The sequence below is a fragment of the Heliconius melpomene genome, chromosome 13 (genome assembly GCF_056956725.1).
Source record: "Heliconius melpomene rosina isolate 202511_hmr_F chromosome 13, ASM5695672v1, whole genome shotgun sequence".
Classification (NCBI taxonomy): Eukaryota; Metazoa; Arthropoda; class Insecta; order Lepidoptera; family Nymphalidae; genus Heliconius; species Heliconius melpomene.
In genome coordinates this window covers 16,165,405-16,182,151 of record NC_140401.1, presented here as the reverse complement: position 1 = coordinate 16,182,151, position 16,747 = coordinate 16,165,405, and the positions used below count along the sequence as shown (strand labels likewise).

At 32.2% G+C, this 16,747-nt stretch overlaps 1 protein-coding gene across 2 annotated transcripts; it reads left to right on the top strand.

Moving 5' to 3' along the window:
- The first annotated feature begins 1,633 nt into the window (after nucleotides 1-1,633).
- On the top strand, nucleotides 1,634-6,454 carry LOC146533155 (alpha-(1,3)-fucosyltransferase C-like). 2 transcript variants are annotated; one of them, XM_085196567.1, is made up of 3 exons: nucleotides 1,634-1,782; nucleotides 3,747-4,832; nucleotides 5,211-6,451. In XM_085196567.1, exons 2-3 carry the CDS (start codon nucleotides 3,823-3,825, stop codon nucleotides 5,479-5,481), a joined length of 1,281 nt encoding a protein of 426 aa, XP_085052693.1. In that variant the 5' UTR covers nucleotides 1,634-1,782; nucleotides 3,747-3,822; the 3' UTR covers nucleotides 5,482-6,451. The 2 variants fall into 2 exon arrangements, with proteins under 2 accessions (XP_085052693.1, XP_085052694.1); XM_085196568.1 differs by lacking the exon at nucleotides 1,634-1,782 and adding an exon at nucleotides 2,127-2,285 and having other exon boundaries at nucleotides 5,211-6,454.
- The last annotated feature ends 10,293 nt before the right edge of the window (nucleotides 6,455-16,747 follow it).

Genomic DNA, 16,747 nt, shown 5'->3' with positions numbered 1-16,747 from the left:
CCCCGGATCTTAATGTTGCAATTAAGGAGCGTTAGGATTACGCTCTAAGCTGCCAAAAACACCTTTGTATAATATAAGCTAGTAATTACTGCCATACACTTTTCAAAAAAATAAGTATTGAAATTTGAGACTGTTCTTGAAAATAATTTTATATTGTAGTTTAATATTACCCTTATAGCAAAGGAAAAGCCAAGGAAAGATGGAAATGAAAAAAATAATAATTCATATTTAGAACCGTATAAGTATTTGAAACTTACTTAAAACCTAACGCCTTTCTTTGTCTTATTACCAGAGTGGGAAATTTAAAAAATCCCCCAGTGGGATACGAATAGACAATCACATGCTGTGCCGTTGTGCTAACACGTGCTTTATATAGACTTCCAAATATGGGTCTGGTGGTGGAATACATGGATCGGATGGTGGAAATTCGGTGTGATACTGTTCGAGTTATCTGGAATTTGAACCTATAACCATTGTTTAAAATTGCGTCATTTACGAGTATATTAATTAATATTTTTTTTCTTCTTAAGTGGGGTTTTATAGAACTAAAAACTAATAAAACTATTAACGATGGCTATAAAAGTTAAATGACTTTTTAATTTTAATGTATATGCATGAAGTTTTAATTGAAATCAATGTTACTTCAAGAGTGAAAGTAAATTAAGGAAAAAAGAAAATTAGTTGAAAAATATTTAGGTTTGTAGAAATTACTTTTATTTATAAGCATTTTATTCCTACATTTTATTTAAATTGACTAGAATGTTAGTTTGTAATTATTTAATTTATCACATCACATATCAATCAACAAAAAAGGCCGTCCTGGCGTTGTAACACGAGATGGCAAGTGTAATTGTAAGCGCGACAATTGTAGGTTTATTTTCGAAAGTAAAAAATACAAGATTTCCTTGATATTTATAAAAACGTTATACTGGTCAATTATCAGCTTCAAAAAAATCATCATCACGCTGCATCTCGTTTACAGCAGGGTAGGCAGGGGGAACCTAGTGTTAAGATACTCCGTTCCCCATTTTCTGCCGAATTCTGGAGGCATTGCGTGTTAGTGGCAGAACTCAACACCGCGTTTTGCCTCGACGACATCAGAGCGAAGAAATGGAAATATAAACGTAAATAAATATTTCATTTCCTCGAGTGGGGATCGAACCCATAACTGTCGCCTTAACAGTCAATACGCTGTACTGCTGCGACACGACGAGGGTCTCAACGGCGGCCAGGATAGATATAGTGATTTGATGTAAATATACGGTAATAAAGAATCTGTAATTTTTCTTTAAAAAAGTTTGTCAAAGAATTAATGCTACTTAAAACTGTATCTGTACCAAAATAAAGAAAATTTTCTCTCTATTTCGAAAATTTTCTCTCTATTTCGTCTACTAGCTTATACTAGTTTGCAAATAGAAGTGTGAAGACTTCACTTGCGGAGTTACAAAATCTAAATGCCATAAAAAATTGCATTAATAATTTTACAATTTCCATTCCACCATTTCAATTCACATCACACACATAAATCTTCTTATCGTTTTTTTTTGAGTTAGTGACTGCCATTAAAATTTAATAGGCACAGATTAAGATAACGCCAGTTTAATTATAAATCCATTTGATTAGAATAGTGTGAAATCAGAGGTTTGTTTCAATTTTCCACATACATGGCGTCTGCCGTGGCTCGACCTTGATTACGCCAGTCGGGCGTGCGCGGCGCCGGTACTCGCAACGCTTTCATTCGGAACTATAAAACAACCAAAACAAAGCGATTAATCAATAATTGTGAGTTAAAATATGTAAAATACATTTTTTTATTAAACAATTCTGTTAATAATTCAATTGTTATATATAAATTGAATTAAATAAAATCGTGAATTAAGCATAATATGCTTCGATTCGCGTCTTTTTCAGTGCGCATGTGCGAAAGTTGACAGATAAAAAAAGTGAATGAGCTTCTTCACTCAATAGGATTATAATCTGTGGTGGAGAATTATTGAATTGTGGATTGTATTATTATGTAAAATAAGATCTCTACTTGTATAATTTAATTTGTTATGCTTGTATGTTTATTGTTTACAAGTAGAATTTTCTAAATATAATACAGTTTGCTCGTTACGAAGTATTGTTTAGATCAAATAGATCAATAGATTTTCTAAAATAGTGACTTAAAATAGTGTGTCGACATTTGTTTTGGCTTAGTAACATGTTGCTAGAAGGCATTTATGTGATAAAAAAAAAATATGGTGCTATAAAACTAACGACAAGACATTGCCAGTGCTGAACCGGTAGATAGTATTGTTATTATCTTAATTATTCGTATTAATTTACAATTAAATTAAGAATAATTTAAGTTACATAATATTTCCTTAATACGTCTAGTGTTGTACGCTATTTACAAAGGTGGTTTTATCTATTTCTTTTAATACCTAAATGAAAACCATTTCAATTTTTAAAGTAGCAGAAAAACCAACGACGATACAATACCTGATATGTGTTTTTATAGAATGAGGTGTATGAAAGACGTTTGTTTGTCGTTTTACTTAATGTACAATAATTAAATAAATAAGGCCATCATGGCAGGTAGTATTATGGAAAAATATTGGTATTGACTGTGGAAATATCTAATATATGCGAAACGGTTAAATCGTGTAGTTTAACAATTTGTCCGATTGCCTATTATTTGACAAGCAGTGCAAACCTACTGGTCTTCTAGTGTAACCAGATTTTATAAATCTCAGGATAACCACATTGTTTATATTATATGTTTTGATTTGTCTTTCATATTAGGAATTATGAAACACATATTTTAGTGCCATTAACAAATTTAGCTTGAGCGATTGTTTTACACGTGCTTTAACTCGCCACTTCGCTTACACGTAACACGTAACGTACACTATAAAACGAAAAGTCTTATTTATCTTATTCCTGCAACAATTTGGCAGGAATTAGGAGCACTAAGAGAGTATATCTCGAAATCCTCTTTTAGTCCTCCCCTGTACTCACCAAGGGACCATGCCAAAATTTCAGGTATCTACGTCCAGTATTTTTGCTTAGTTGTTGTTTGTCAGTTACTCATTTCGTAACCAGTCTTTTTTTATATTACACATAAATATATAGATAAGTTATTTTAAAGCGGAAGAATTATATTAGGTATATATTATAAATTCAAGGATCCAAGTACCGTACCAAATACCGAAAAATAAGGATATTGTTCTAGAGCCGACAGTTATGGTTGTATTGTAATATAAAATAACAAAGGTATATTTCTTTTACCCCATAATATAGATAACATTATAAGTAATACATTAGTTTTAGCATCGCAATTAGTACCAAATGAGGAAAATCACGTACAAGTGTATTTTTCTAGGAAGAAAAATCATTCAACTAAAACTGGTATCGGTACTTGTACATAAAACAAGTTGATTTGTTATACACTAACTGCACTTTCTGGTTGTAAATAGATTTTACTTTCTATTTACCTTGCAATACTACTTGTTGGGTATACGATATACCTATCTATAATAGTAAAAATAAAACCATTTGCGTATATTAATTCTACACTAAAATTTAAACTATTTTAATACCTAAAAAATAAGGTATGTGTTTTTTAAACACTAAGATTACCTAAGAAATTTAAAGTTAAAATTAAGTAGAACAATTTTGGAAGAATTATGAGAATTAAGTATAGATAATTTCGACAACTAATTTATTTCGAATGTTACCAAATGAATATCTTTTCTTTTCAGATTTTCCCTTGGAAACCTAACAAATGATTGTTGATTATAAACTGTTACATTGTTGCCTGACCATGAAGCGACGAAAATGTCTCAGTGTGTACGACGGCGTTTACGCTTCACAACGTCTATGATACCTACGATCACACCACGATATTTTATGCTCATCACATGCTTGAGCCTTATGGTATCTGTGATATGGATACAGTTGATAGAAAATGGAAATTCGGCTAACCAAACTGAAATCTTAGTAACGGAAGCCCTGCAAAATGTCGCTCGGGATCATAGATACGCAGAAGTGTATAGAAAAGTGGAAAAGCTTCAGAAGGACATGAAATATATCCTTATATGGACACCATATGAATTTGCACCGTTCTACTACTTCGGTAATGGACAGAGGAAGTTCATTGACTTGAATTGTCCGAACATAAATTGTTACGTGACAACAGATGTAAATTTTTTCAATGGAGACACCACGAAATTTCATGCTATAGCCTTCAATGGAAGAAATGTGGATGAAATATCGAAATTTGGCTTGCCCAAATATCGATCACCCCACCAAAAGTATATATACTTTAATTTGGAGTCAGCTGACAACTATCCTGTTTGTTCTGATATTTACGATGGTTTCTTTAACTGGACGTCAACGTACCGCTTAGACTCAGACTTGCCCTATCCTTATATCCAAGTAAAAAATTTTCGAGGAGAAATCATAGGTCCAAAAAAAGATATGAAATGGATTACAGATAACGAAACTTCTATTGATGAAGATTTAGAAATGAAAATTCAAAATAAGACCAAAGCTGTAGCTTGGTTTGTTTCCCACTGTAGCAGTCGAAGTGGGCGTAAAGAATACGCAAAACTGTTACAAAAGGCTTTAAAGAAGTACGGCTTAACTGTAGACATATATGGTGCATGTGGAACATTGAAATGTCCGAGATCTCAGAAGAAAAGTTGCTTTTCGTTTTTGGAAAGGGATTATTTCTTCTATCTGTCGTTTGAGAATTCCTTTTCTGATGACTACGTGACAGAGAAGTTGTTGACTGCATTAAACCATAACGCTGTTCCTATTGTTTTTGGTGGTGCCGACTATTCCAGGTATAGTTTGTCTTAATTAAATATTTTAATAATTTAATTTATATATTCTAATTTATAATTTGACCATGAATATATTTTTGGTTTTGTACTTGGTAAAAAATGTGTGAAAAATATCTCCGTTTACAATGTACTCGTACATGCAATGATTGTTAGCTCAATCCTCACTCGGGAAAATTATTCATTAGCAATTTTTCTCTAGTGTGAAAGTGGAAGTTGTTGTCCGTCACTCCGCACGTAGTCTGAAAATTGGAGGAAATATAAGGAATTTCTTAACAGGAACAAAAAGTATTAACACTGGGTTCCCAGGTTCCCTCTGCCTACCTTGTTATGTGCGGGACGAAAGTAAATATATGACAAAACTAAACTTTTCCTCCACAGATTTCTTCCACCAGGATCTTACATAAATGCTCGAGTGACCAACCCGCAAGACTTAGCGGACATTTTGTACAATTTAATAGCATCAAAAGAAAATTATAAAGATTTTTTCCATTGGAAGTCATTGTATTCGTACCGCGATCCGTCCACTACTGATAATGTATGTAACCTCTGTGCAGCTCTTAATAATAAGCAATTATTTGAAAAACCCAGTGTTTATAAGGATTTTAGAGAATGGTGGTACCCTAGCTTCGAGGATAGATGTAAAACGTGATATACGAATATGAATAATTTGAAGATATGGATAGTAAGTTCGAAGATAGAATTCGGCATATTTTAATTGCAATTGAGAATTAAATATTAATACCTGATTATTTGCTTGTGCAGAAGTCACAATTATTATTAACTGATAATAACTAATTGTTTCTTGCAATTACCAGTAAATTAATGTACAGTTCGTTAATTGTTAATTGTGATTTTCACACTAACAAATGATCATTTGTTAATATTTGATTTTCAATTCCTATTAAAATGTGTTCAATTCTGGTTTTGAAGCTACATCTGGCTGAGGAAGCAAGGTATTTAGCATTTAATTTATGTTATTTAGATATTAAAATTTTGATTAATAGTATTATTAATGTTGTGTGATCCCAATTTTGATACACTGCCAAATATGTACTGTTGAAAAATATAAAACCTAGTACTTACATAATTTGTATATTATATAAAATTATACAGTACAAACTTTATTGGAACTTAACTGACACGCCTAAAACCCAATAAAAATATAGAAAATAATAATTTAGCTATTTAATTCCCATAAAAAAATAGTAATTAATTCATTTTAAAGCTTTTGATAATATGAAAATCGTGAATCTCAAGATTATGACTCTATCGTGGATGGTGTACGGTGATTGGGAGTTCCAGTCCAAATAAATGAAATCGATAATCAGGAAATATTTAAAATATATTGGTTCGTAAGGCTAGTTAGACAAATAATAGATAAAAATTTTTGTTTCGTCTGGCAACATGCATTATCTGGTGGAAAGTGGAGAATGAAATGGTCAATAAAGTTCCTTCCATCCATATTTCTCGAAATTAAAAATAATTTTAAACATAATAAGATTTTCATGTAATTTCTAATACTGTAAATAACACTTACAATATTAGTAAATTTAATGAACTATTGTGTTGTATATTACTTCTTTCATTAGAAAATAAATTGTCTATACGAGTACACATGACAATAAAATCTGAAAACTAACTAAACAACAAAGATATTTTACTACTATTTTTTTATTTCAATTCAATATACTTTTGTTTACAAGTTTTACTATATAGCAAGTAATATAAGAGTTACTTATTTAACGTGTTCCATCGATGCGTCATAGTTTGTATGTGTCATACTGGTAATTGCACTATAATTGTAACTTATCTACAGTACGGTAGCCGAGTCGTGGTAAATCAGATTTTTCCTAACTTTTGATTTTTTTCTTCCCGAGTGACCAATGGGCAAAGGTTAAGAAAGCTTAACTTTAGGGCCGCCACGACTCGTCGACCGCACTATAACGCCTTATGTAAATTATTATCGTAGACAAATACAAGCAGTGAATTAATACCTCAGTTTCCATTTTCCACCTTTATATTTTTTGCGCTGCTTCTTATATGGAAGGAAAATAAAAATATAAATACTTGCCTTAGTGGAAATCGAACTTAGATATACATAGCGTGTATAAGAACTTTCTCAACTATTCCATGATGTCCTATTCCATCTTAGGACGAATTAATTTACTAATAATTAATTCTATAAGTATTTATTTTAGTATTATTACTCAAAGAATTTATTTACTTTAATTTTTACTGTATGTACAAAGGGTAGCTTTAATTTGTGCTGTTGTAAATTATAAGTATTTCGTATTATGTAAGAAAGTAACTATGAGAATTTTGTTAAGTAAATTGAATTATAAAATCGTATATATATATCTATATAAAAAAATACTACAATAACTGTTTATTTAATATATACATGAATAGCCTATTACAAGTATAGATTATAGTTATATATTTTTTTTAGCTTCACTCTGTATTCCGCTCATATAAGCGTAAGTTAACCATTCTACGCTTTCTGCCAAATAGTTTTTTTTTTTGAGTAGGAATCGAACCCACAACCTGTCGCTACTTTGCAGTTGCACGCTTGCAATCGCTGCGCCACGACTCGACCTCTGGCGTTCTTCTTTAGGAAGTGTACCTAAGTCGCATTATACATTTACATTATACGCATTTATAATATCTAAATTAATTTGCTTGATAATGATGCCTTTGTTTTTTTTCTACATCATATTGTTTCTTTTATTGTTTTTATTGTTAGTTTAGTTTGTATATGTATCTACTTACATTCAGGAAGCATTTATCGTCCCGAAAATTGTACTTAATTAGTTCAGTTTATTAAACTTATTGAATAAAATAATTCTATTTTTTTGTTTTGTTAAAATATAATGAATACACGGAATATTTTTTTTTCTTTTTAGATTCTACCATAAAAATAATATGTAATATACCTTAACTTTAACTAGGGCTTCCTATCCCTGTATATTGAGATCTCAGTATTGCAGGATCCTGCATCATTTTCCACTCTCGTGAGTTGTGGGATCCGGGGGATTTCTGGGACTAGAAAGAAATATACTCGCGAGTGCGACAATATTCCAAAATGAGTTATCATTATCCATTTTCGATCTTTCTTTGAAAAAAGAGAGTCAAGTATTTTTTAAACTACTTTATCCATAATAATTTCGTTATATATTTTACTCATCACCATATAAGCCAGTCAGTCAGATTATGCAATAAAGAGATATACAATGAAAGATACTAGCGGTGGATGTCACGGTGAGAATGAGTGATAAAATAATGTCAAAAAAAACTATGAAGCAAGAGAATAAAGCAACCTCCGATGACCTTCGAAAACACAGTATCGATGATACTGGAGGAAGACTTCCAAAGAGCGCAAATGCAAAATAATCCAAATCAATAATTAATAAGTAGATATATGTTGTTCTGTCAAAATTTTGATTGAAATGTCTTTTCTGTCATTTTTTTTCTTTGTTTGTTTGTATTTTTTATGATATTTGATTGCAATACTTAAATAGAAGTGGAGTTGTGTCGTTCCAGTCGTGGATTAATTTTATTTTATATTAATAATACAATATTCTAAATGCGGCATCCCGCAGGTACCGGTACCCCTGAATCCGGAATTGAAAATTCTCTGTTCCGTACTGCCAAGGCCGAATTCTGGCTGCGGGATTGAAAGCCCTACTTTAAGTCCCATATAATGAAAAATAATCTCTCAACATACATTTGTCTTGAAAATAGACCTCCGCAGCATTTTGCGTGACTCTGGAGAAATAAAGAAAAGAAGTTATAAAAATCCTGTAATCTATGACAATGATGTTAACCATAATTATGTAATTATAAAGTTTACGGATAACCTCTTAAATGCCTTATTTTACATGTATACCTATTGCTTGTAATACGACGCAATAAAAATATGGTTTAATATTTCATTATTTCTTTTACTTCTCTATAAGAGAGAGATAGAGAGAGATATCACCTAGGTAATGTATTTCTCTTTTGGTTAAAACTGAATTTCGTTGAAGGATAGCCGTTAATTGTTATAAAACGAAAATGATTCATTTTCGGAGTTGGCATCGAATCCTCATCTATCGCGATTACAGTCCTATTCAAAATTTTCTACACCAAGGGCTATAAGCACTATGGTAGCTAAGGCTTATAAGTTATATAAGCCTAAGCACGAGTGGTTAACTAGTAGTACCGATGAGGAGTTCTACACTTCAGATCCTGACTCCGTCGCCAGACCTGTTAATCGTTGACCTGTTAATGGTAGACGTCGTTGAAACAATATTTTTGCGTTGTCACTTAAGCTACGTATTATTTTGCCGCGCTTTGCCTTGGCACCAGAGCTATGAAATAAAAATATAAAGTAGGGATCGAATCCACAATCAGTCGCATTTACAGTGACACTTTGTGCCCTGCCCCACGATTGGCCTCAAATATTCTAAAATCTTCTTTATTGTGACAATCGCTTAATTAGTATTAAAGTTATGATTAAGAATTTATTATTATTAAAGTAAATCCTAATTAGGTTAGATAAAGATAACCTAGTGAAGTCGTTTTGTTCTTTCCTATAAGACAAATCTAAAATAATTAAAATATTTTAGAAGGAAAATCGTACCCACAACAACCGTATATTTTTACAACTGCGCCACAGCGACTCCACCCCTAATAAATAATATAAACTGGTAAATAATAGCTATATAAGTCCAAGATGAGTTAAACAAGTGCAAACGTGCGGTCGAGACAATGAACTACGAAAGCCACTTCGGACCGAACGTCGTTAGCGAAAAAACTTCCAGCCAAGTTAATTAGAAAAGTTTTACTCGTTTCAACACATCCTTGTGAAGAGCAAGAGGCCCTCTCTTTAAGTAGGTACTATTGGTTTACTTTCAAATATATTACATATACCTATATATATTTATTGGGATTCAAAAGGATTAAGCAAAAAATTATTAGGCCATCATGGTCCAGTGGAACGCGTTCGACAGTAAGCGTAATGGTTGTGGGTTCCATTCCTATCTAGTGCATAAATCTTTTTATGTTCGGACAAGACAAAGCGCGGTGTTGAGATCTGCCACTTAACACACAATGCCTTCAATTTTCCCGAAAAATAGGGTAGTATTAGAGAAACAAATATTTATTCTATTATATGCGTGATACTAAAAAAAGACATAGTAATAAAAAAAGAAATAGACAGCACGCAGTATCGAATTCTGGCGATGTTTATATTCTGGTCATATTATGTAGAGTGGAGGAGGATAGAGTCACATATTAGGACAGGACGGAAAAGTGTATGTAATTTAAGTAATAACATTATACAACACTAATATCTATATAAACAAGAGAAACTCTAATAACAAAAATACTAATTGACAATTATTCGTTATTATCTTTTTCTTCTGCTTACTCTGTTTTTTTTTTCAGTTTCATGCTGTACCCCACACGTAGGGTAGGCATTGGGAGCCTATTGCTGAGACACTCAATTCTCCACTTTCCGCAAAATTCTGGAGGCAATGCGTGTAGAGCGTAGATCCGTATAATTTAATCTTTATTTAATTTATTAATGCATCACATAATTGAATATTTTTTAAAAATATTTAAGGGCATGAAGACCAGGTCTTGCAGGTCTTTAACAAAATATAAAGTTGAACATATAATCGATATTGAAAGGTCGAGAACCCAAGGTACTTCAATAGTACGTGCCACGAATATACATTTTTATAAGAGAAAGAAGCTTGAATTTCTTTAAAGAAAAATGCTACAATTGCTTAAAGATGGCATTATATGTGTAGGTTTTTGACCTCTTCAGTAACTTAATAAATAAAATTAGAATTTTGTTTTTATTTGTTAAGTAGAGAATAAGAATTATAATTTTCGTTTACTTTCTTTTTTTAAAACTAACAAACCTTAAACTGTAAGTTGAGGCCGTCATGGCACACAAGGGGGGTGCTTTTTACGTGACGGATGTGGGTTCGATCCCTATGGGAGGGTATGAATTATTATCTATTAATATTATTACCAAGGCAAAAGCCCGTTAACACGCAGTGCCTCGAAAAATTCGGCGGAAATGGGAAACGGAGTGTCTTAATAGTAGCTTCCCACTTTTAGGCACTTGAATTTGAATTCCTTAGCGTTAAGCCAATTTCTTTGTCAACCCATTTCTTTCACGTGTTCTCTAAACCCACGACAATAGAAAGTTATAGTTGGGTTCTTCTTCACACATTCAAAAGTTATAACTAATGAACTGAACTGCACTTTATATTTTGAGACGTAGATGTGTGGTATATGCTGGGTGGAAATGTATCTCTGAAAGTGTATCTCTCATCTTAATTTTACACGTAAAATATTAGGTTTTCTAGAAATATTCTAATCTTATACAAAAACCAATAAAAAATGATGTATTATATACTACTACTTATAGCTAGTATTAGTTTCTTTTAGCTATAATATAGCTTGAAGTTGTTCTCCTTATAAAGTTACGGATCCAGCATTTGTAACATATTATTTTTAGAATATCAATTTTTTGTACAAATACATTCATGAAATATAATGAAATTTTTTTTTCTAATTTCAATTGCATAGTTTATTATAATTTTTTATAATATATGTATCTAGATTTACGTTTTTTTAGCATTTTTATGATAAAAGAAGAAAAAATCGGCCAAGTATTACTTCGGATTTCCATACATATGGGTATTCGTGTATTGTTGCGCTTTACTTTGTGATGTAAACAATTGTGGTTATTTTTTTTACTTTCGTATGATAATGGTGCATTTTGTAAAAAAATAATAATATATACCAGGTGGTTGCCAATGCATGTTAATTAATAGCAATTTATACCACATACCACCACCACATATAGCACATAATAAGGAGAAATATTCGAGGACGAAAAAATAACAATTCTTGCTATCGGTTGCAAAAATATTTGAATTACTCTTAGACATTTTTATTTGATATTTCTTTAAAAAATATATTATCGTAAGTATGCAATTAAAAGTCATAACCGATATATAACCAAATGCACATCTTTAAGTATGATATAAAAAAAACTGTACAATCGTAAGTAAGTACGTTAGTAGAAAAATTGTATAGGTGTACAAAGCTACATCAAAAAAATATAATTTAAATAAAATTATCAATTTGTATAAGGAATATTCTATTAAACTCATTACTAAGTAAGCGTGCTGTCGCGGTTCGCATTTGATAGATGATACTCTTCTATAAAAGGTAATCGAAAAACATCATTAGAATCGGAGAAAACCGAGAAATGTCTCTGTCTAACCTGCTATGAGGAATAATGCAAGAAGCTAAAAATACCACATCCTATAGCCAAAAAACAGCCTATAGCAAAAAAAAGTATAGGTATGCAAATACAGACTTTTTAATATATGTAAAGCCTACATCTTAAAAAAACCTCGTAAAAATAAAATGATCAATTTGCCAATATTCAGTTGAACTTAGCACTAAGCGTTTTATCGCGGTTCGCGTTCGACAGATACGTCTCTATACTCTCCTATAAAAGGCGGGAGTATAACATTTTCGATAAAAATCTCTGGATGCGAGCGGGAGTGCCTATCGCGCTGTGATGTCATTACGAGGGCCCCTAGGCGCATAAGCGATATACATGGAGTTGAGAATTTGTAATGGTATGATTTTTTTTAATTATTTAAATGATTTTGAATGTTTTTTTGGGAACGAAATATCTTGGCACTAGGTTCTCAGATTCCAAGCAGGCAGGCTTTACTCTGTGCGGGGTGGAGCGTGTAATTAAAAAGAATAATTTCATTTTGCTATTCAACTCGTCAAGAGCATCAGTGCGCAGTTATACTGTAAACTGTCTGTAAAGGTGATGGTTGTAGGTTCGTTCCTTAGTTGGGGAAATAATAAAATAAATAAAGATATAAAATATTTAAATTACTTTCAGTTTCCTTTTCAATAGGACAATGCGAGAAAGTAAGTCCCTCAGTATGCCCCGAATGCTTCCAATTATGACGGAAATAGATTTTTTTATGGATGTTCTTTGTTTTAAAATGTTTACGCATAATTTTCATAAAAAGGAAAAAAATATGCATTTCAAAATGTAACTTTGATTTTTAACTGTTTTTACGTAAACTTAAAATATAATACATCAAAATAGAAAAAAAAGTAAAGGTAAACACAAATAATACCATATCCAAGCAATACAAGGCTGGTAGTCCGCGATAGTCAATACAAAGAGGATGTAAGTAGATTTGCTGCGGCTTCCGCAAACGACACGCGCCGCGGGCTGGCATCTTTCATTCAATTACTAGCTCAAGTGCCTCCGTGCTCTGCTGAACTGCCTGCCAAAATTACTTAGCGGAAGTGCATTGGTTGGTTCAAATGGATGAAAACGAGGGTTTTTATCTCATTTTGGTAAAAATATCAATATTTAAATGTATATTAATTAACTTAAGATAATGTGCAGTTTCACGCTTTTGCCCCTATAGCAGAGCTGGCGCAGAGATCTTAGTGTTTTCATCGAAATTCATACCGCAATTTCCATCGAACTTTCAAGATATTGCCTGTTATGTGACGAAGAAATGAAAAAATAAATTAATAAATAATAGTTAGAAGTCCTATTAATCATGTATAAATTAGGGGGCGAAGGGAGAACCGAATTACGGGTCAAGTTGAGTTAACTCAAGTCCAGTTGAGCTCTTGATAATTTGAGTTAAATGCTTTGAACTTATTTTTAGGTCAAAATTTGCATGTAAAACAACAGTACTACCACTATTACAATTTAACTTTAAGTTCTGAGTCCTTTTAGTGGATCACCAGTGCTAAGAAATTAAAGGTCATCATAATAAATTTTGAACATAATTATTACTTGTTTTTAGTTAACCTTAGTCGTATTTATTCCAATTGGGTCCATTTATAAGAAAACCAAAGTGGAAGAATTATCGGAATTTCGCCCAAACATGTATTGTTTGGGCTTTTATTTGCTTAACTAAAAAAAAAGGGGGAAAACTTCGCAGAAAGATGTCGGGGAAAAATTTTGACGAAAAGCGATCAGGCAAACATTTTTAGAGATAATCCAACTGCGTAGCAGTAACACTAAGTTCTTAATTAATTATTATTCTACAAGCGCCTGCCAAGTCAACGTGGATTCTATATCTCATTTTACATCTATAAACAGAAAGGTGAAAGAAAGGTAACAAAATAGTTCATTTTAATTTGACAAAAGTTGTCTTTTTAGAAAACTTACAAAAAGTTTTAGATAGCGGCATTTGAACTCGCGCCTGTTGGACGGTTTCCAAAGATGTTATTTTTTATACATTTCTTTCATATACACGAAATGAAACATACAAATGATAAAAATATAACACAAAATATGTTTCCACGATCCATATTACTCGAAGGCAATCCTAAAAGGTTAAACCCTATCACCCAATCAGCCGTGAAGATTTTTATGACCTTGCTAATTGTTGGAGATGCCAACAGCGGAAGCGATAAAAGATATTAATTGGTTTCCCACCATTCCCCGGCTCGGAAGTTGTAAATACACCGCCTCTATATCCGGTCAATCGGGCTTCGGGCCTTTTTGGAGGAAACATGAGTCGAGCTCAATGGTGCTTGGTCTGATGTGTAGTGTAGCTTTGTCGTGCTCGTAAATTTTGGTGCGAGCTCGTTCTAAGATATACATACTATAAGATATATATACGTATACTGCAAGGTTTGTTGATTTGTACAGTGTATTAGATGTAATTTATTGTTAATTGCTTACTACTTTTAATTACTACTGTACTATGAAAGATTTAGTGAGGTTTATACTAAGTGAGGTACAAGTATGTGACTGTAAACGCCAAAAGTTGTAGGTTCGATTCTCACTCGAGGAAATAAAATATTTAATATTTTCATCCCTTCGCTCTGGTGCCGAGGCAAAGAGCGGCGTTGAGTTCAGCCACTCATTACTGTAGCTTAATTTTCCGAACATCTATCTATATATGCTTGAAGGGCTTGTGATCACAAAGTCAATATAAATTAATGTTAAGTCTAATCGTATGCATAAATCTGACTTAAAGCGATGACGACTTTTTTATTGTTTTTATATTGGCATTTTTATTTCAACATTTAAAAGAATAATATATTCTTTTAAATGTTATTTATTTAATTTAATATGCTAATACTTTTGCCAATAAAATATTTGCTTTCAAATTTAAATTGAAAATTTATTCACAAATTCAGCTCGTTTACTTTATATTGGTTCTCATAAAATTGCAATCCAATCGCGAAGTACAAACTAACAACATAAACGATATGTTCGCTATAACCACTGTACTGCAAAGCGGTATCTTATTTCTTATCACTTCCCTTATTCCTAATGTTGGCGGTGGTACAAGTGATAAGATTGATATATTATTATATTATTTACTTTTTATATAGTGACAAATCACTACATTCTCATTTTTTGCTATTTAGAGGTATTGTGTGGTAAATTGTTGATTATAAATTGAAAAGTATGATTTTTATTTTATTTTCTTTTCTATTATTTTCGTCTCACCATAGCATCGTAGGTTGAGAAAACCTAGAATTGAGACACTCTGTTCCCCACTTTCCGATCTATTTTCGATATATTTTGTGAAGTGGTGGAACTCAAAGCTCCAAAGCTCAAAGCTTGTTGCCAGAGCGAGGACATGAAAACAATTCACTCCCCTTGGTGGGAATTGAATCTATAACCGTCAGATTTGCAATCAGACACTGTGCGCGCCTCGATAGCCCCTTATCCTTTTTTGTATTGTATGCACAAAGAAAGGCTTTTGCTAACAAAATTATTTCCTTTTTACTTTTCATTTTTAACGCAAAAATGTCGGTACCGAATTTTGCTAAATCAAATAAAAAAGAAATACAATTTCAAAGGTTTTAAAGCTTTCACGCACACACATGAGAAGGCAGCGGTAGAGGGAACCTACAATTCAGTGTAATTACGATTTCTCCATTTAATGTAAATTGTCTCAAAAAACGCGCAGAAAAATATATACGTATGCATATATTTTTATATCTATATATAATAGACTGTTTTATATATACATATACTAATATGTAAATTTTAATGAAAATTAATTTTAAATCGTCAATCCTCCACCATTAGACCGTCTCTTAACCCATATACCTACTCACAGTCGCAAGTAATTCCGCTGAACAACACAGGATTACCGGCCGTATCTATTCAGCAAAAAGATCGTAATTTACTAAAAGCATTCCATTGTTGTGGTAACTTGGATTCGATAAGACGATTTGTACATGTTTTCTTTGTTTTCACTCATCTTCTGTTCAACTAACGTTTTAGGTTAGCTATGTTTGTGAAATGGAAGTAATTACATTTTTGAGTATTCTTGGGTATATGTTTTTTATATGTGGGTATATGTTCTATCATTGGGAACCTAATCTCAGACCGGTAGCCACTTTCAGCTCAATGTTTGAAAGATTACATGTTAAATAGTTGAACTCCTTATATTTTCAAATGTTACGAAGACAGGCTGTGGATTCCATTGTCACTGAATACAATGAATTATTTTCATTTGCTCACTCGTTATAAAACAAACATTTTGTGTTGAGTTGAGGAATATAAGCGCCCGGTCTTAGGTTCCGCCACGCCGCCTCCGCGCCTTTTCGATATAGGTATAGGCAGAAATTGTGGAACGGACTGTAACACTAGGTTCCCTCTGCCTACCCTGCTGTATGAGGGAGGGAAAAATAATATATAAGGAAGTTTATATTATAAGTTAATTTTTTTTTGTTTCAAAAATATGATAAACATTCATCATCATCAAAGGACTTTAAACGTTAAAAATATTCTTCTTTTAATAAACATTACAAATCAGATAAACCGCAGTATTTACCTTTAAACGAAACATATTCTTTGATCCTGTGGTAAGTGAGAGCTGCGT